The following is a 21057-nucleotide window of genomic DNA, read 5'->3' on the forward strand; positions in this document are numbered from 1 at the left end:
TTGAGTCTCACACCACTAAACTTGGTAGTTGAGAATGGATAAAGATTCTCAGGCATGTTAATCCTAGTATCTCATCTGATGGTCAGTGCTTTTTATTTGCTAGAATAAGGGGCACAGAACCCCTGTGAAAGTGAAGAATGTTGCTTGGTTTTTTTTACCAGAAAAAAAATATCGCTAGCCATTTCTGTCTTCCAGTGTGACTACAGTAAGTTCCCCTGGAAGCTAAGCAGTATAGAATTATACTGGAGGACCTGGAGATTCCTAGAAAGAGCCTTTCTATCAAAACTGCAAAAGTCAAACCTGGAAATGTGAAGAGCTGAGTGTACTTAATTTTTTTTGTAGAAGCAGTGCCTTAATAAATATGGTGTCCTTTTGACATGTTTGAATACTAAGTAAAAGGCAAGCATCAATGACAAAGTGATCACTTGCTAAATCTATGCTAGGAATGGACAAAATAAGGTCCTCAAGATATTGTACTGCAACTAGCAACCATAAATGCATACAAATGGCAAGGAATGCCAACCTTCAAATTGCTGGTTGAACTTATGGGGACCTCATGACTTTCATAGGGTTTAGAACTTTAATTGCTCCTACTGTTGTAAATATGTTGTTTCATTCACCGATCCGGGACAAAAAAAGCCACTTTGTCTGACAAGCCAAACACATAGGAATGCTATATATACCAGCTCAGAAGTAAGCCTCACTGAGGTCAACAGGATATAACTCTTGGGTAATGGAGAATTGGACTGTAGTTTAAAAGTACTGAAATCCACTAGAATAGTTTTTGGAAAATGTGATTGTGGCTTAAAATTTCGTATTCTAAGCTCCAAAAATGCCACACAAAGCTTAAACCTAACAGAACTGGGAACTTCTTGCAATGAATTTTAATCCCGTTGAACAGATATATATTGTGTCTATTATAAAGCTGTTATACACATCTACTTAATAAATGATGTAGGCAATATCGAAGTATCAGTCCTGTCTAGAATAACTTATGTTCCAACACTAGAACTAGTTTCTGCAGCAACAGTACTAAAAATATTTGTGATAGATACTGCCAATTAATATTTCCTATATACATTTTTAAGTAGGCAGTATGGGAGATGGAAAAGGCAAATTTGTAGATGAGAAATTCATGTTTGATTGCTACACAGTTTAAAAAAAATATTCAGCTGCCTTGAGCAATTCAGCCTTTTTATTTTAACCTCTTTCATAGGCTTAACAGATCAGTACTGGGAAATAACAAAAATGACTTTCAAAAATGGTAGCCCCCACTCTCACCATAAGCACATCTGAAAAATAAAGACAGGAAAAAACAAATCGCTTTGTAAATCATTTTTTGAAATGGCAATGGCATCTTGGGACAATAAATACAGTAATGTTTCCAAAAGTTCGTTGAATTGTGTAATTTTGCATAATATTGCTTAAGACATAGTGAGCAAGTGGTAAGTATTACTAGTCTTGCTGTAGAGTACTATAGCTTATACAGTTTTAAAAATGGATTTATTTGGCCACAGTTTTGTCTTTTCATTGCCTTGTATAGTTGCGTTCAGGTGAATTTAATCAGATTGTGGTCATTGCTAGAAGAAACTTGCTGCCACTCAGAGGCTCAGACTCCTGAAGTTAACCACTTCTTATTCCCTGGTGGGTTAAGCCATTTGTTTATGGAAGTTCTCTCTCCCCTTGGAAACCATATACCAAAGTCAGGAGTTCTGGAGTGATTTCAGGTGCATGGAACTCCATACAAGAGGAAACTGCATAGAAACAAAAAGGTGAAGAATGTAGTTTCTTATTAACGTATATTTAATTCTCAGTTAAACTGCAATCCATGCAGATTCTCCAATTTAGTTAATAACTGGAAATGGCAAAATATTGACAACATGTGAAATCTGGACTTGCAAAGACTTCAGTCTTCAATAATTTTAAAGATTTATGGTAATAACAGTAACAAACTGCAGTACTGCTATAATAACATGTGGCTGGTTGATACACTTAACATCTAAAGAAAAAAAGATTTCTCACACACATATATATACAGTATATTCTCATAAATTGGCTGCTGATGTAATAATGGAGTTCTGTTGCAGTTGCATCTGCAAATGCAGGGCCTCAGCCACAATTTGTAATCAACATATAACATGTATAAATAGAAGAGTAAAAGCTTGGACACAGTAGCAAGAAAATATAGGATGAAGACCACTGGTAAGTCCAACATAACATAAATAAATAACAACAGTTAGAAGGGACACTTAAGGAGTTGCACTAAGCATCCCCAACCACAACCAAGGACAGTCAATGCAAATACCTGAGGTTGCCAGAGTTCTTCATGTAAGTTCCTCGGGCTCAGCTGATAATTGTGTAGTAGTTTGAGAAAAGTTCTTCTCCTGGCCCAATACTTTGTAGAGCCACAAGAACTACACATCTCAAGGGCCTGCAGGTTATGCATGATAGATAGATGGATTTTGGAGAGATTATGATGCATATTTGTTGTTATTCGAATTCCAAAAAAAAGTAAAGTTTAAATGCTTTAAGTATTTGATCACATTGACTGAATTCTCAATCTTATCACATCATATTAAATCCTTACCTCTGTACTTCATGACTGTACTTGATATTTGGAAGATACTGTTTAAATTCTATAGGAAAATATTCAGGTACATCAAACTCCTGGTAACATACATTTGCTGATTTCTCTAATGAAAAAAGAAAAATCTTAAATGTAGACTACATTTACTAAGAGTTACATTCATATTAATATTTTGTTTGGAATCTGAATCACTTGCATCATTGTGGTTTTACTATATCAAGAGCCTTTGATACTCTAAAGCATTCAACATGGAATATTCTCATAGGGAGAAACTAAGGTTCTGACTGATCCGATACTATGGATAAGGTCCACAAACAGAAATGAGGCCAAACACTGACAGAATCTGCACTGCTCAGCAGCCATGTCCGCCATGATGGCACAGAGTCCAAAGTCTATTTTTTACACTGGCAGGGTTGGATCAATGGAAACTTTGCCAAGCCAATCTTGCAAAGGGAGGGGGGGATAGTGCTATTTACCTGTTGAACAATTGTTGACATACTGCCCCACTGCCAGTGGATTCTGCATACTATTTGTAAGCCAAAAGGCATCACTCATCTTTAAAGGACCAAATTGGTCTCTTTTACTGCATGACCTGGAAAAAAAAGGTATGGAATGCACATCCATATTTTGATCACAATTGATGCAGACACTGTTCACTAAACTGAGTTCATTTGCAAAGATTGTATTAGTCAGCACGCACAAATCCTATTAAATACTGTACTACAAAATAACATATTGGAACTGAGGTATATTAACTTCGTAAGCTCCTCCCCCGCCCCCCCCACACACACATCTCTTTCCTGTAACTACATATCAAGTGGCATTGAGGAATCTCCAGAGCATAAAACCATAGCATTTACCCTTTTATTAGATTGCAAGATCAAGGGCAGAAATGGTCTCATTCGATACTGGATTTTACATGTAAGCAACCCTGGGAGCTTTATTTGTGGAAGCATTATATAGATAAGGAGACAGGTAAGTCGGTAAAATGTGATCCACTGACAAATGAAATGCATCTTATATTATAGCCATGAATCTCTGTTCTTTTCAAAGTATGGAATTAATCATGGATGAGCACATCAATGGCATTGCATTGTTTACACGTGATTCATGAATCTGCAAATACTAGTTTATGTCCTCAAGTTGTCTGCTGACTTATGGTTTTCTTAGGTAAAGAATATCCAAGAGGGGTTTGCCATTGGCTTTCTCTGAAGTATAGACTGCAGAACCTAGTATGCCTTGGAGGTCTCCCATCCAAGTACTAACCAGGACTGATTATGTTTAGCTTCCAAAATCAGATGGGATGTGCTGTTTTCAGGGTATTGAGACCTCCTCCAACTAACACCAAACTATATGTTAATCTTGAATTTATACATTATCAGGCTTTGTCAACTACAGTAGAATCTCGCTTATCCAACCTTCACTCATCCAACATTCTGTATTATCCAACGCAGTTTCTCTAGGCAGGCAAGGATCACTAATTTTTAAAAATCTTCAAAGGACTGAACTTTTTATGGATTTAATTTCTGACAGTGTTGTTACTGTAAGTTCATTTTATACAATTCTATATTTATTTGTAGTCAATTTTTATTAGTCAATATTTTTGTAGTCAATGTTTTCAATACATTGTGATGTTTTTGGTGCTTGATTTTCTAAATACAGTGATTACTACATAATGTTGCCATGTATTGAAATGCGTTTTCTTTCGATTTTTTGTAAAACATGTTTTGGTGCTTAATTTTTTTAATCTTATGGTAATTTGATGTTTAATAGGCTTTTCCTTAATCCCTCATTAGTTAACATTTTTGCTTATCTAATGTTCTTCTGGCCCGTTTATGTTGGATAAGCGAGACTCTACTATTTTCTATCACCTTTACATTAGCCTATGCTGAACCCTTAAAAAAACATTTGTTTAAAAATTGTGCATTCTCAGTTCTAAAGCAGTCTAGGTACAAAACACATGTTCTAAGTTTCCAGCATTCTTCAAGAAAAAACATATACACACAAAAATCAAAGAGAAGATAGACTCGTCTCCAAATCTGCAGCTAAAATGTTATTCCAAATGGAAAGGTGAAAAAATTACTTCCAAGTTTGTTTCCAGATAACAAAATCATTAGCAAATAAATTGATTTTTACAAAACATAAAACATTGGGATTGAATTTTTTCTATCACCTGTAGATAGCCTTTGAGATTCCCTTGTCATTCCCATCAATAAGCACCCCATCTATACATCTAAATATAAATGGGTTGCCAATGGACTGGAAAAATATGGGCTCATACTTTTCATAGACTGTACCTATTCAAGACAAAAAAATATTTTAGGTTTCAGTGGTAAGGTGATGAATTATGCAGAAAAGCATAGATTTCAACTTTTTCTTATTCTGGAGACAGGCATCAAATTGCTTTAACTTGGTGTAATTATGGATTTGCTGTAAAACAATCCTTTGGAAAACGTGATCATATGTATCTCAATGGCCTTTAAAAACGTTCATATTTGCAAGGGGCAACTCTTATTGATGCCTAATCAAGAAAGAATATCTGCTTCATGTAGTCTTTGTGGGAAAAGGGGCAAAGCTAGTATCCTGGCTGAGGTTCCATTGTGCTTTGACCAGTGACCTCACAAAGGAATGAGGAAGACATTTACCAGCCCCTCCCCATCAAAACTGTCACTTCTTTCAAAACAGAATTAACCAACAGAACAAATGAGAGCTTTGTACAGTTCAGAAGCAGAAGGTACTAGAAATGCTCAATGTAAAACGTAGAAAAGTCTTAGGCTGAGAAAAAGATTATAGCTTGCATCCGTAATTGTCATTATTATAATCCCATCTTTTCCACAGTATAGGATTCAAGGTCATGTTTAACAATAGAAGCAAACATACTTAAAGAAAGCCAGTTAGCAAGGGCTTGTCACTGTAAGAAAAAGGTTTTTCAGTAAGTTATGATACTAAGTCCAACATGTAATCAACTTTTTACGTTTTTACAGAGGTTTGGAGGGCTAACATGGTTTACTGGTTTCAGTGTTGGACTAGAAACTTACTTGGTGACTTTGTAGTCATATACTCTCAGCCTCAGAGGAAGGCAACAAATTTTGCCAAGAAAAACCCATAATAGGCTTGCTTTAAGGACAAGGTAAGTCAGAAATGACTCAAAAGCACTCAACAACAGAGGCTGAAATTATTTACTGTCCACACAATGATCAAAGTATCCTCCCAAACTTACATTTAAAGCAGCATAGCCTCCAAACCAATATGGCCATTTCCTATTGTAAGAGAGTTGGGTGGATCAGTGGAGATGCACCTATATATTTTACAGTAGGTTAATCAACTTTAGGAAGCTCAGGGATCCCCACAGATGCCTTTTGTGCATGTGTGTATGTTGGGGGTAGAGTGTATGTCAATTAAAAGGTGAGGTTTATGGGATGAAACTGCCACCAGGAGAGGTAGCTACATGCCAGATGTTATGTCTTCTGATGTAGGAGTCCTTTTTCAAATTAGTCCAATGAGTTTTGACAAGGAAATACTTGTACGGCCTTCCTCAACAGCAGTCGAAAGAAGAGATGGGAGGTACAGAAGATGTACGGCAATAAATTCTAAGCAAGCATAAACTGAAGGATTGCAACAATAAGTACATATATAAATGTCTCATATCAAATTATAATTAACTAGCTGTGCCCGGCCACGCGTTGCTGTGGCTTAGTCTGGTGGTGTTGGTCAGTCTACATTAGGTTGTATTTATGCTGTGACCTCCACCTTCTTAATACATTAGTAGTAGTATTTGAAGTCTGTTACCTTCTTCAATTTTTGTGTTGATTGATAATTGCTTGAGATCCCTGTTGTCTTTGGTTTGTTGTTAGTTGTAATGTCTGATTCTGCTGAGTGCGGTTTATATTTTTATTGTGGTACAATAGTCTTTTTTTTGCCTGTATAGGTGTTTATTATTATTGTTGTTGTAGTGGTCATGAAGGTTGGATAAGTTAGATGCTACTGTATTTTTTGGAGGCCCAGTGTAGCACTGACTGGCCTCTCAGCCTCAGTGCCTGGCTGTTTCTTGCCTGTGATGGTGTTGATTCTTATTGCTGTTGTTGTTGTCATTGTTATTATTGTAATTGTTTTTTGGAGGCCAAGTGTGAATGTAGGGATTGGGGAGGTGGATGAGTTGTGTTGTCAAATTTTGTATTTGTTATAGTCACAATGCGTTGTTGTGAGTTTTGTGGGTCCGGATTGTGGTTTTGTGGTGTGGTTGTGTTGTTACAACCGGGAGAAAAGGCTTTTGTATTGTGTTGCCAAGTTTTGTATGTCTGGGGCATTTAGTTGTGTGCCAAGTTTCGTATTTCTGGGACATTTAGTTGTGTTGTTATAGTCACGATGCATTGTTGTGAGTTTTGTGGGTCCGGATCGTGGTTTTGTGGTGTGGTTGTGTTGTTACAACCGGGAGGCAAGGTTTTTGCGTTGTGTTGTCTAGTTTTATATTTCTGGGGCGTTTAGTTGTGTGCCAAGTTTCGTATTTCTGGGATGTTTAGTTGTGTTGTTATAGTCACGATGCATTGTTGTGAGTTTTGTGGGTCCGGATTGTGGTTTTGTGGTGTGGTTGTGTTGTTACAACCGGGAGGCAAGGTTTTTGCATTGTGTTGTCAAGTTTTATATTTCTGGGGTGTTTAGTTGTGTGCCAAGTTTCGTATTTCTGGGACATTTAGTTATGTTGTTATAGTCATGATGCATTGTTGTGAGTTTTGTGGGTCCGGATTGTGGTTTTGTGGTGTGGTTCTGTTGTTACAACCTGGAGGAAAGGCTTTTGCGTTGTGTTGCCAAGTTTCGTATTTCTGGGGCGTTTAGTTGTGTTGTTATAGTCACGATGCGTTGTTGTGAGTTTTGTGGGTCCTGTGTGGTTTTGTGGTGTGGTTGTGTTGTTACAACTGGGAGGCAAGGCTTTTGCATTGTGTTGCCAAGTTTTGTATTTCTGGGGAGTTTAGTTGTGTTGTTATCGCATGATGTGTTGTTGTGAGTTTTGTGGGTCTGGATTGTGGTTTTGTGGTGTGGTTGTGTTGTTGTAACCTGGAGGCAAGCCTTTTGCATTGTGTTGCCAAATTTCGTATTTCTGGGATGTTTAGTTTTGTTGTTATAGTCACTGCGCAAACAACTTTATCATTTTATATATATAGATTAATTATTAATGCAGATACAATTATATATACAAATAAACAGTATGTACAAGACATTTTGAAAACTGCAATGCTGGTTTCAAAGAAGCACCTTAAAAACATATGCGTGGGAATGGATATTGTTGCAATTCTTTAATGTATGTCTGATATTATGGGTGGATCTACACTGGAGAATTAATGCACTTTAATACTACTTTAACTGCTGTGGCTCAATGCTATAATTGCAATTTGGTGAGGCACCAGTATTCTTTGGCAGAGAAGATTAGAGACTTTGTAAAACTACAATTCCCTTGATTCCATAGCATTGCGCCATAGTGGTCAGAATGATGTTCAACTGCATTCAGCAGCATAGATGCATTCTTTACCTCTTCTTTTTACATTGGTTGAGACACTTACATCATATCTATAACTACGTGAACATCACATTGTGGCTTAGTGGCTGGAGGGGGCAGACTATGTCATCCTAAAGCACCCCACTTTTTCCCACCACAAACTTCTGTTGCTTGGAGTAGTTAGAATTTAGAATGGGTTTTGGGGGTGGCATTTGCAATCTTGGCAGTAGCATCACAATTGTGAATACACGTGGATTTGTATCATTAGATTACAGATCCATAACTGGAATGCAGGACACTAGTCACTATTTTTAATGCTCAACCCTATCAAGGAGCAGGATTACAGTTCTGGCAGAGTACATGTTTTGCAAGCAGAAAATACAACAGGCCAAGACCTTGGAGAGCTGCTGATAGTTTTTGTGGATAAAAATGAATTAGAACAGTTTGACTCAGCATTAGACAGATTCATACAGTCACCTGTTTGAAAATACAATGGTTTTCATACCAGGATACATAGATACAACTGTCCCTTTTGGAACTAAACCTTTGGTTACAAAGACTCCTGTGCCAGCAGAAACCAAGGAACTGCAGCTTCGTGTAATACTGAATCCTAATGTATTAAATAGAACTTCTTCTGGATTAAAGATGATTTGACTTTGCTGGTTGTCATCAACTACTTTGGATATCGTAGAACAAGCTGTCTCTAGCTCTGGATATTTGGATTTAAGTTTCGGAAGGAAGTTAAGAAGAAACATTTGCCTTCTCAAGTCATTTATAAATAAGGCTCTAAAGGTTTTCAGTAGTGTTTTAAGGACATCTTCATCAGGAACTATTTTGTCTTTTGATTCTTCTGGTACAAACCGCAGGGTTCTGCAATGAGGGAAAAAAACAGTGAAACAAGATTTTTTTTTAAAACACTATAATTGGGCTCAGTCTCTTTAACAAATAGTAGTTATTAGCTTCTGAAATAAAAGTGTTATTAGGATGGAGACAATTATTACAACTTCAAAAATATGAACAGTGCTTCTTAAAAATATAACTTGCTGGCATTCTGTTAGTGAATTATTAGGGTTAAATCACACTTATGTCATTGCAACTCACTTTTTCATGTCTCAATCCTATCAAGGATCCAGAACTTTGTTTCAATCATGGAATAACCAACACACACCCTCAAAACACTCAGTTTGTAAGCAACACAGCCCACCCCCAATGCCATTTCCATGTTGTTGGAGAACAAGGAAATCAGCGGTGAGGCATTCAGCTGCCTTCCTTGAGTTCAGTGGTTCCCAACCTTTTTTTGACCGGGGACCACTTTGATCAGGGACTACTCTCCAACATTAGTACTAAAATGATTATTAATCAGTTTTTGGTCAACTTCAGATTTGGTTTGGTTATTTGGGGTGCCGATTCAGAAAACTGCACTGGATAAACCACATCAGCTCTAGTTTCTGATAAAGAACATATGCCATCCAGTAGTGAATGCTCATCCACAGAAAACCATATATAATAATCTAGAGTTGATGTGGTCTATCCAATGCAATTTTCTGAATCAGCACCCCAAATAATCACAGTAACAGGCCTAAAAACGAAGATACCAATAATTTGAGGGGGGGGGGGGGTTGGGCTGTGTTATTATCCACAGCAGTAACGGTAAGGCCATAGATCATATTTTAGTCCTTGCGGACCACAAGTTGGGAACCACTGCTCCAGATGCTTCTATGCTACAATTTTCATTGGCCCAATGGCAGTTGTGACCAATGACTGGAGTTACAGTTCAACAGCATCAAGAGGGCATGCATTCCCCATCTCTGTCCTAAGATAATAAAAGTGGTCAAGGCACCATAAAATTATTGCCAGCATCATGTGGTCACGTTTTCCTGGATTAGCAATAAAAAAATGTGGTGGTTTTTCCCAGGCAATGCAGGGGGGTGAGCCTAGGCAAGTTAATTTTTTGGACTAGAAGTTCCTAAATCCTCCTGAATCGCCATGAGGAAATTTGGAAACTGTAGCCTCAAATTCTGGGAATTGTCACTTTGTCAGCCTCTGTGCATGAAGTTTACTTTCCTTCTGCCTTAAACTGCAGATGATAAAAAAAGTCAACCTCATGATAATGGATTATGTCAGCCAAACAGCAAGTTTCCGGGATAGAAAGAGGTGCAACCAATAGACCAACAAAAATATGGTCACAATTATTGACAAATTGAGGAAAGAATTGCCAGTATTATATACCCTGAGAAGTACTACCCTGTGGCAGTATATTTCTATACTGGTTATGTATAGGTACAGCAATGTTTGTATATCCATGTTCACCCAAGGAGTCTGGTTGGCATGAAAGCTACTATTGCTGGCATTTGAATCAGAGGCTTCTTGACTAAGGAAAGTAATATCAGAAAGAACTGTTCCTGTTAACTACAACTGAAATTGACTGAGAGAAGGGAAACTGACTTCTTAATTCTTATTTCTTTGACTCTATTGAGTCCTGGATGAAGGGACAGATTGTGCAGACAAACACTCCGATTGTAATGAGTCACCAGCAGAATTTTTATTTTTACTAAAGACAAAATCTTTTCTAAAGCAGCATAAATATAGTAACTGAGAGTAATAAATGATCCTTGAGAGAATACATGGCTGTAATTCATTAGAAGAACTATGCTGAGATCATTAGCCCACAAGTATACAGCTTGAGATATTTATTAGCTCTCTCGGAGAACCAAGAATCAATTTAAACTTTTATTCATTCCAGGCATCTGTTTATTGTTACAGAAATTAGAGATGGGGAAAAGGCCAATTAGACCTAATGCGCACTGCAGCCAGTGCCGAATTGTCCCCTTTACAATTTATTCAGAAATACCTCACTGCTAACTTTAATGACTTGGGCCTCTGGAGAAGCCATTTCGTAGTCTCTTTGAAAGTGTGATCCTATCATCCATCATATGTATGAGGATTTGAGGGGAAGACTGGGAAAAGAGAAATTCATATAAGAAAAACTGTTGGTTAAAAATACTGCAAGACAAGAACTTGTCTCACTGGGAAAATTGTATCTGGACAAATTAAGCTATTAGAAACTGATGTCAGATCATCATATCAAATGTGGTTGATAAGATTTGTTGCTTCAACTTCTGGCCTATAAACTATAGATAAACCTATATTTGTTAAACATGTATCCTTGCTTTCCAACAATGAGCTCAAGATGGCCTATGCATGCCTTCTCTTCCCAACTAGTTCTATTTGCAGTCAAGTCAGACTTGTCTTACAATGAGAGACTGCCAAGAGACCTACTATTCCCTACTCAAATCTTGCAAATTTAAAACTATGGTTTTCCTAACTGAACCTATCCATTTGTAATGCAGTCTTCTTTTTCTACAGTCTTTCAATTTGCTATGCGTTATCATCTTGTTCAATGAGTCATATTGTCTTATGCTATTTCCAAGATATGATACCTCAGTTTAGTCATTTTGGTATCTAGGGAGAGTTCAGTCTTGGTTTGCTCTTTTTTTTTTTTTTTGGCTGACCAAGGCATCCACAAAGCTATGCTCTAGCACCATATTTCTCAAATGTTCTCAAATCATATGTTGTATCCAGGTTGGTTCATTAAGTGACCTGCTATGGCTGACTTCTCTGGTTGAATTAGTCTGCAGTGCCTTCTGGAACATGGCCATACAGCCCGAAAACTCACAGCAACTTTGAATATGTTTTTGATGAATTTTAAATGTGATTTTTAGTGCTGTTTGTGCTTTAATTCTGTTTTAACGTTTGTATATTTTAAATTGTATACTAATGCTTTTACGTCAAGCCATGATGAGTCCGCTTTGGGGACATAAAGCGGGGTATAATAATAATAATACTAATAATAATAATAATATTGTGAGTGAAACTCTAAGGCCCCTTTCATACAGCTGAATAAAATCGCACATTATCTACTCTGAACTGGAATATATGGCTGTTTGCATTTAGATAATCCAGTTAAAGCAGATATTGTGGGATTTTCTGCCTTGATATTCTGGGTTATATGGCTGTGTGGAAGGGCCCTGGGTTATCTGAGTCCACACTGCCATATATTCCAGTTCAAAACAGATGATGTGGGATTTTAGTCAGCTGTGTGGAAGGGCCCTAAGATTCTAGCACAAAAAAGTCCGCCTTTACTCCTCCGGGACCTCTCTACAGCTTGGTTTGTGGAAGGTGACACTGCTCACAGCACATACCAAAATGCAAAATTTGAAACTGTTCCACAACACCTCGGCACCTTGTAACAAACAGCAAGGAAACTCTCCACGCAGTCAGGATAGCTGGTGGCCATAACATCAAACTCCAATTGTGCCAGATCATTGCAGGGCAAGGTATGGGTTTCACAAAGAGTAGGCCTGGGCAAACTTGGGCCCTCCCTCGAGGTATTTTGGACTTCAACTCCCACAATTCCTAACAGCCTACCGGCTGTTAGGAATTGTGGGAGTTGAAGTCCAAAACACCTCGAGGGAGGGCCCAAGTTTGCCCAGGCCTGGTCTATGGCAGATTGTGATGGATGCAGCAGTCACTGTCTTCAAGAGCCACATACTCTGGATGGCGCTGTGCATGTAAACAAGCGACGATGACCACAATCCTTGAAGTAACAAAGCTTGACTTCCCTCCCTAACCCTTGAATTCACAGAAACCGGGGAAGAGGCACAGGAGGGGGTTTTGGCCCGGGGCCCCTTCACCTGCGCTTGTGGCGGAGATTGAAGGCGATCCAGGGCACGAAGCGGTACTTGTAGGACTCCCAGCGTCTCCTCAGAGCCCTCCAGAACATGGCTGCCGCCCCGGAAGAGGAGGAGCAGGAAGAGGAAAGAGGGAAGGCAGAGCCAACTCAAGCCTCCTCCCCGCTCCTCCCACGCGTGCCTTTAAAACGTTGGCTGGAATTTGGTGTTCTTAAGCCAAGAATGGCCTCAAAATATCTCTTTGTCATTTAGTTTCATCCCTACAACTTCCTTTGGAAGGAACATATCTTGCAGTATGTGGCTAAGAAAGCCGGGCTGGTGGAGTGTTTTGAGCCCAAAACAACCCTCGTTGGGTTGCTGTGAGTTTTCCAAGCTGTATGGCCGTGTTCCGGTAGCATTCTCTCCTGACGTTCCGCCTGTATCTATGGCAGGCATCCTCAGAGGTCTGTTGGAACTGAAGCAAGTGGGTGTGTGTGTATATATCTATCTATCTATCCATCCATTCATCCTATCTATCTATCCATCCATCCAAGCTATTTATCCATCCTATCTATCCTATCCCATCCATCCATGCTATCTATCTATCCATCCATCCATCCTAGCTATCCATCCATCCATCCAAGCTATCTATCTATCCATCCATCCTATCTATCCATCCTAGCTATCCATCCTAGCTATCTATCCAGCCTATCTATCTATCCATCCTATCTATCTATCTGTCTATCTATCCATCCATCCTATCTATTCATCCATCCATCCTAGCTATCTATCCATCCTATCTATCTCTCTATCTATCAATCCATCCTATCTATCCATCCATCCTAGCTATCCATCCATCCTATCTACCTTTGGAATGTCCAAGGTGGGAGAAAGAACTCTTGTCTGTTTGAAGCAGTGTGAATGCTGCAGTTAGCCAGCTTGGTTAGCATTGAATAGTCTTGCAACTGCAAAGCCTGGCTGTTTGCTCCCTGGGAGCATCCTTTGGGAGGTGTTAACTGGTACTTGATTGGGTTGCTGTGAATTTTCCGGGCTGTTCTGGTACTTGATTGTCTCCTGGAAGCACCAGGAGAGAATGCTGCTGGAACATGGCCATACAGCCTGAAAAACTCACAGCAACCCAGTGCTTCTGGCCTTGAAAGCCTTTTAACAACACAGCTCACCTTGTGCACACACTCTCAGCCTCAGAGGAAGACAAAGGCAACCCTGTCTGTATACACTTTGCTTGTTCATCATAGGGTTACTGTAAATCAGAAATGACTTGAAGGCACACAACAGCAAGGGGTAAAAGTCTTCTAATAAGATCTCCAAAGCAATTTGATTCACTGACATAAAATACAGGTAGTCCTCAAGTAGCAAACAAGATAGGTTCTGTAGGTTTGTTCTTGAGTTTGTATGTGCACTGGAACTAATACATATTAAAGTGTAACTTCAGCCAGAGAGACTTGTCTATCTAAGCTTTGGTTGGGAGAGGTTAAGACCCCTGTGTTTTGTTTTGCAGTTTGTGCCCGTTGAGATTTCACCTCACTTTCTGTCCCTATGATAGATTTTGAAATATTTGGCTTGTTGTGGAAACAAGGCTTGATGATACAGCTTCAATGGAGACACCTTTCCCCATGATTAATAACTCTTTCAGGAGTGAATTTCCCTTCCTAGGGGTAGATTTCTCCCACCACCTGTTGTCTCACAAATGTTGAGTTATTTCTAAGTCAGATGTTTGTTACTCAAGGATTACCTGTAGATAAAAATGCCAAATGTTTAAGAGCTTGAAAGTAATGGGAAGACAAGCTGCCTTTGCCACTGAAAACTGATTTATTGTTTCTGCTGTCACTGATATACATCACTGGAAAACAATAGCAACAACAAGCAAGATTCTAGGAAATTGCGAAGTTCTTTGTTTTCAAAAGTTTGCTATAGTTTCATTTGTGTCGGCCTCAATTTCAAAAGGAAAGCCATGTGAAAACAGTCATGAATGTGTGCTTTAGTGACTCCTAAACTGGAGTTACTTCTGAGTAAAGTGTAGAATTATGCTTCTGGCCTAGTTTGATATTGTAGTGTGCATGTGTTTTTGAGCTTGTAATATTACCAGGAAGATTTCTTAAAAACAGAATGGCATTTGTGATAAGCACATGGTGATAAAAGACATAAAAATAATGGTACTTATATAAGAAAAAAGTGTGAAATACTTTGAACTTTATCAATGCTACAGTGATAATTTGGTACTGAAATAGTTTTCACCTTTTGAAGGTCAAATAAATGTCAGAGGCAGTGGCTACATTTCCCCCCCAAAGGCTGGATATTATACTAAATAAAATGCCAATATGAGATCCTCCAAGAGCGCTCCCTACCCATCACAATCACACTGCTGGGAAATGGAATTACAGATGGGTTTAACCTCCATATCCCGTGACCTAAAGTCCCATTTGAAACATTTTATTGTGTAGAAAATCATGTTGAAATTAAATAAAGGAAGATAAACAAACAGAAAACACATCTGTGGCCAATTGTATTAGCCACATAAAACATTTAGGTGTAAATTTCAAGGAAAGAATGACTAAATATCCAAATAGATGCCTATAGAGTTTATGAGACAAATGCTGAGGAAGTTGTGAGGCTTTCAGTTCAATGATTAATGGACATTAACCTTCCAGTGCTGTTTGAATTTTTTAAAATCTAGTAAGGCAACAACCCATAATATAAATGTAATCGGCAATTAGGCACTAAGGTGGAACAGAGGTGGTGTTATGTAACAGTTTGGACCTTTAGTGAGGCACACTGGCAGATAAGTGTGTTTTGTTTTGCTTTTTTGGAGAAAAATAAACAGTCAATTGTCATTAAAAAAAACGAAGTGGTTCTGATTGTTACTACTCACTTGTTACTACTCACTTCGTGGCAAATCACTCCTGAAGCAAGGTTGGGCAACATGTTCTCCATTGTGAAACTGGAAGTCTCATTATCATTTACACTGGACATGCTGACTGGAGCCAATGGGAACTACAGTCAAGCATCTCAACAGCCATGAGTTGTCTCATGACAAGGACGGAGGTTGGAATAAATATATTTATACATGGAAATTGCTCATACAACTAATTGCTGCCAGTTTTGTCACAGTGTTATTCAGGAAGAATAGAGAACATGCCATGGTCTTGTGTGCTCTTCAGGTACCTGTGTATTGATCATTCTCAAGCTGCAAGAACTTGAAAGCGTGTGTATGGTGTTTTTGCAAATAGAGATACCATAGTATGTCACTCACTCCGGTGGCGAATTTAGCTCCTTGGTCAATAGAGATCTAAATTGACTACTAAGCTGGTATCTATTTTTTCCTGAAGTATCCCTGTGAACATCACTTCCAAGCATTGAAGTATGCAACTATATACTATGAAACAAATAGTGTTCTAGTCTAACATACAGTTACTTCTTAATCTATAGGTTTATATGTTAAAATTTTAGTAATCTACAGCAGTGATAAAACTGAGGAAGAAAGATCATCTTTGCCTAATTATAATTCGCAAGTGTTGATGCAGCTAAGAAATCAAACAAAGATAAACATTCAAAGACTATTGTCAGGTACTTTTTCATATTGTGTAAATAGCTCACAAAAGCTGTTTCTCAAATCTTTTGTTTCTTTGCTGACTTCAGTCGTATTGTATGGAAAGTATAAAAATACAAAGAAGTGTTAAACACAGTTTACTGTCAAAGTAAGTTCAACTTTTGTCCAAAATCTTTTATTTACTATAAAGACAAAACCACCAAAATAGGTACAAATTATACTATAAAATTGGTTCAAAGGGGTAAAAACTTTTAATTAAAATATCTTGATATATTTAAAACAACAAGGATATAATGAAGCCAAATTTTCTTAACCCAGAGATCTTTAAAATTTACTTGCACAGTAAGGTGCTAATAGAAGTTAGCCCTTAAGCCCTGGAAGTCTTAGGAATCAGTCACATAGCAAATATAATTTCAATGTGAACGTGAACTTTGGTAGAAGAAAATCTATAGGACACCTGAGGTAGTAGAAACTGGAATAAACAGCAGTAGACGTTATTTACAACTTAGGTACCAAATAACATTAATAACACAAAAATAATTACACAATACAATTTTCAGTCCAGCTTTGATCCAAAGAAAATACGATTACATCACATATGCATTTTAAAAAACACCACAATTACAGCAAGCTGAGGGAAATGCAAACAAACTCAAACAATGCTTTTAGGCATCTAGAGGCATTCTGAGTTTGATATGTGGTAGACATGGCCATCTAAAAAGGTAATACTGATTAGCTGAGGTTCATCAGTTTATACATTTGACTTTTTTTCTTTTCAGAAACGGCATTAATTCAACAACAAATCTTCCAGTACATGAACCGGCAAGAGTGCATTCTTTAAAGCTTGCACACAAGAGACTTAAAAACAATTTGATTAGAATGAGAAATTCTAAATTGTCAAGAAACTGAAGTCAAAATACAAAAACAGAGCTACCAAATTTCACATTTCGATTGTTTAACTCTTCAAAGTCTGCCAATCTTCAAAAAGCAATGGAATGTAACATTTCAAAAAGAAATACGCATCCACATTTTATGACATTGCTTTTAGTTAATGCTAGCATAATCATTGCTGTAAACCTCTTACCTATTTTGTTTCCAATTTGTGAGTTGTACATTGCTTAAAAATGTACAGTATAATAGCTTATTTATTTTGTCCTGAGTCTTTGAGCATAACCAATTTCCGGTAACTGGCTTCTGAAGAGTTAAAACTTGAACAGTTATTTAACAGAAGTTGATTAAACACAATATTACTTTATTTCAAAAAGACTCAGCCAAAAGCAAAAGAACTGCCATTTTCCTTCACTATTCCATTCATCAGGCTCTAAAAGGCTGCCCTTAAAATCATAAAGCAACTGAACATTTGCTTAAAAAGTAGTCTTGCATTCTTTGTGAAGCATTTCTTCACATTATGTTTAAGGGTTGCTGTTTTTTCAAGTCCATTTTTCCACAAAACATTTTTAAAGAGATGAAATTGTTCTCTTTTCCTTTTGAAATACTCCTCCAATTGTTTAGTGATTATAATTGTAAACAGATGATGTATGGCAGAAGGAAAACAGCAGGTAAAACCAACAGTGAACATGAATACAGTGCTAAATGGAGGGTAAGACAGGATTTAAAGCTTTGGCTCCCATTAAAGGCTGACTAGAATGGAAGCTGGGTGGCAGCAAGTATGATACATTATCATGTTTCTAAACAGTTTTACCATGAAAATGTTGACAATAAAAAGGCTCCAAACCCCAACAGTTCATTTGATCCTTGGTTACAGAGGTTTTGTTGTTCAAACCAACTGAGCATTCTCTCCTCCAACACGTCTTCAAAACACTGTCTTGAGGGCAGCATTTTATTCCAGATTTCAAACCATTCTGTATCACAGTCTCTTACAGTATATCAAGCTATCCAGCAACATTTAGCTTGAACCTAGTTCTAGCTATTCTGGGTGTGTTTTAAAAATATTTTCCCTGAATATGAAAGATTAAATGAAAACACAGACTTGTCACTTCCAAAGGGAAGCTGCAAGAATAGCAATTATATGCACAGTGAACCACAACTTCCATGGTCAATGACTCTTAGAAAGGCAAAATGTGGTCTTAAAATACCCATGATCTCTTTCTCTACTTAAAGAACAAGCTTCGTGAAAATACAATGCACAAACATTGATTTCTTTTTTTTCTATGACAAGTGAGGAAAACAAACTGGGTTGTAGAGCCCAAACTGCTGATGTTTGTATGGCATGAAATGGAACAGTGATTGCAGTTTTTAATGGCTCCTGAGCCCCTCAGCTGCTAATATTGCTGAAAAAGTGCTCCAAAATTTAAAAAAAATTAAAAAATCACTTCTTCCACTAAATAATCATGCAGATTTAAAAGATGAATTGCTTTTCTGTTCACAAAGAACCAGATCTTTGAGAAAGGCACAGTTTACATATTTCTGCACAAATTGTGAAATGTTGCATACTGAGCTTAGGTAAAGATCTCGATTTGTCAGTCACATACTTTTAAGTACAGGTCCTCTACTGACCTCAAGTTCTCCAAATGTATCATTAAGGCCAGCAAAGCAGTTAACACATATTGCCGTGCAAACTTGCACAGGAAGACCGGTATTGTTCTCTATTCAGTAGCATCGTGTTCAGTGTCTCTCCACTTTTACAGTATTACCACGTAGTGCGGAAGACGGGGTGTTTCAGCAACTCCCTTGCGGGGGGTCTGTCCTGAGGTTGAAGCTCCAAGCATCGAAGCGCCACATCCCTTAAGCCTGGAGTCAGATGTGGCGGAATCGAAGGAGCTGTAGTTGCACTGGCAATCTACACACAGAACAGAAAAAAACAATTCACCATGCATTTCTCTCTAGCAGGAACCCTCCGCCCAAAACAAAACACAACAAAACAACACCAGATATAGACCAAAGCCAAATGCTTTTCTGACACTTTGTAAAAATGTGGAGCATCTTTGTTATATTGGATACAGGTTGGTTTGCCCTGCTTATCATCATTTTAACTTGTACAGGTTTTGCACTTCATCATTAATTTATAGCAAGCACATCTCTGGATGTGCTTGTCTTCTCATGTGTATTTTGCAACACTTAACATTTTATGATGCACAGATACAATGTCATAAGAGTGTGCTGGCAGAAGGAAGCAAAACAAAAAGTGCTCAGCTCAAAATACTTTGCAATCTGATTAGTGAGATCCCTGCAAACATTTTTGGTTTGTTTGATTCAAAGCATTTGTCCCTTCAAACTGGTGTAATTGCTTCTGGGATCTATTCAAAGCATCTTTGAAAGTCTTAGGCCTCTTCCACACAGCTGAATAAAATTTCACATTATCTACTTTGAACTGGAATATATGGCAGTGTGGACTCAGGATAACCCAGTTCAAAGCAGTGTTAGAGCATACAGTGGTTTTGTATTTAGGAATTAGAGATCCCAAATTTAGTCTGTGGCACATCCAGTTAAAAAAAACCCCAATATCTAATAAACCTATTATTCTATGCACCCATATTACCTTGGCATTATTTAAATCTGCACACTAGGGCTAATGAAAGAAAGGCATGACAATATTCACTTGACACATGTAAAATACGGTATTTGCAGCAAACTATTAGGGACTCGACTATTAAGCAATCCTAAACATCTACTTTGATGGCTTGACCTTGTTGCTCTTCTGTAAACCAAGCCCTAGAATCTCATCTCAATCCATCAGTTAAGAAAAATCACCTTAATAGTTCTGTCTAAATGCTTCAGCCTGTGAATAAACTGGAGTTTATAATAATAGGCTCCAGCTTATTAATGCTTCTGCCTGTGAATAAGCTGAACATCTACTTTGACAGCCTGACCTTGTTGGTCTTCTGTAACCAAGCCCTAGAATCTCCTCCTCTCAATCCATCAGTTAAGAAAAATCACCTTAATAGTTCTGTCTAAATGCTTCAGCCTGTGAATAGGCTGGAGAGCAGAATTAGAGAGGAAGAAGCCAAGGTAGGAGGAAGTAGACTACTTGGCTGTGATACCAATTTCGTTCTCTCTGCTAGTCTCCAAGATGCTGAAAGATTGCTTTACATACTGATATTTCACTTTATTGTTGAAATGCCCAACACTGCATTAATAATAAAAACATGAACAGAGTACAAAGGGACCTTTTACAGCTCACACCAAATAGTAATACCCAAAATCAAAAAAGAAATACAAATTCAAGGAAAAACTGAAGAGAGTTGCAATGTCTCCTTACTTATCATTCAAAAAACTTCACACAAGCCAATGGAGACAGGAGGAGGAGACAACTGGGTTTAGCTCTGAAGAGCCTGACATTCTGAAAGGGCCATGACAGATTCCTGTTGAACAAATAAATCACCCCCACATTCTATTCTCCCATTTCATCACCATTCTTTTGCTTCTAAAATTCACTGAATAGCAGGCAATTTAAACAGCAAGTCAGCCAGAACAGAACTATGTCATGTATTTCCTCAATGCTATTTGTTTTTCCCCAAGGCTGAATCTGGCAAAGAGAGAGAGCTATCTCTCTTCATTCACAAATGAATCCTAGTGAACTAAAATGTGTAATTAATTAAAGTGTAAGAATAACTTCAGGTGTAACTGGCATTGAAGCTGCACCTATTTTGGTCGTCTGTTTTGGTTTTAAAGGGCCAATCGTCACTGCTTGGTTTTTACCAGAGAAACACCGACTATTGCCTGGGATTTTTGTGAAGTTTTTGTAAAGACTGTACTGTGTCCTCAAGATTATCAGATATAG

The 21057-nt window shown here is 37.9% G+C and overlaps 2 protein-coding genes and 1 long non-coding RNA gene across 6 annotated transcripts in view; 1 reads left to right on the forward strand and 2 right to left on the reverse strand.

Moving 5' to 3' along the window:
- Positions 1-1177: 1177 nt before the first annotated feature.
- setd9 (SET domain containing 9) lies at positions 1178-12881 on the reverse strand. 2 transcript variants are annotated; one of them, XM_003216179.4, is made up of 7 exons: positions 12773-12881; positions 8584-8948; positions 4761-4884; positions 3064-3179; positions 2588-2693; positions 2306-2431; positions 1178-1754 (listed from the first exon to the last, which is right to left on the reverse strand). In XM_003216179.4, the coding sequence occupies exons 1-6, from the start codon at positions 12859-12861 to the stop codon at positions 2344-2346; spliced, it is 888 nt and encodes a 295-aa protein (XP_003216227.1). In that variant the 5' UTR covers positions 12862-12881; the 3' UTR covers positions 1178-1754; positions 2306-2343. The 2 variants fall into 2 exon arrangements, with proteins under 2 accessions (XP_003216227.1, XP_008100985.2); XM_008102778.3 differs by lacking the exon at positions 4761-4884 and having other exon boundaries at positions 8556-8948.
- LOC134296746 (uncharacterized) lies at positions 5260-13005 on the forward strand. The gene is made up of 2 exons (XR_010003589.1): positions 5260-5321; positions 12724-13005. It is a non-coding gene; the product is annotated as an uncharacterized LOC134296746 (long non-coding RNA).
- Positions 13006-16469: 3464 nt separating this feature from the next.
- map3k1 (mitogen-activated protein kinase kinase kinase 1) overlaps positions 16470-21057 on the reverse strand; it is a 75132-nt gene continuing 70544 nt past the window's right edge. For all 3 annotated transcript variants that reach the window (XM_062972398.1, XM_062972399.1, XM_062972400.1), the window contains exon 20: positions 16470-19116. In XM_062972398.1, coding sequence (XP_062828468.1) covers positions 18967-19116 — 150 coding nt within the window. In that variant the 3' untranslated portion in view covers positions 16470-18966. The remainder of the gene's footprint in view (positions 19117-21057) is intronic.

The sequence above is a fragment of the Anolis carolinensis genome, chromosome 2 (assembly GCF_035594765.1).
Source record: "Anolis carolinensis isolate JA03-04 chromosome 2, rAnoCar3.1.pri, whole genome shotgun sequence".
Taxonomy (NCBI): domain Eukaryota; kingdom Metazoa; phylum Chordata; class Lepidosauria; order Squamata; family Dactyloidae; genus Anolis; species Anolis carolinensis.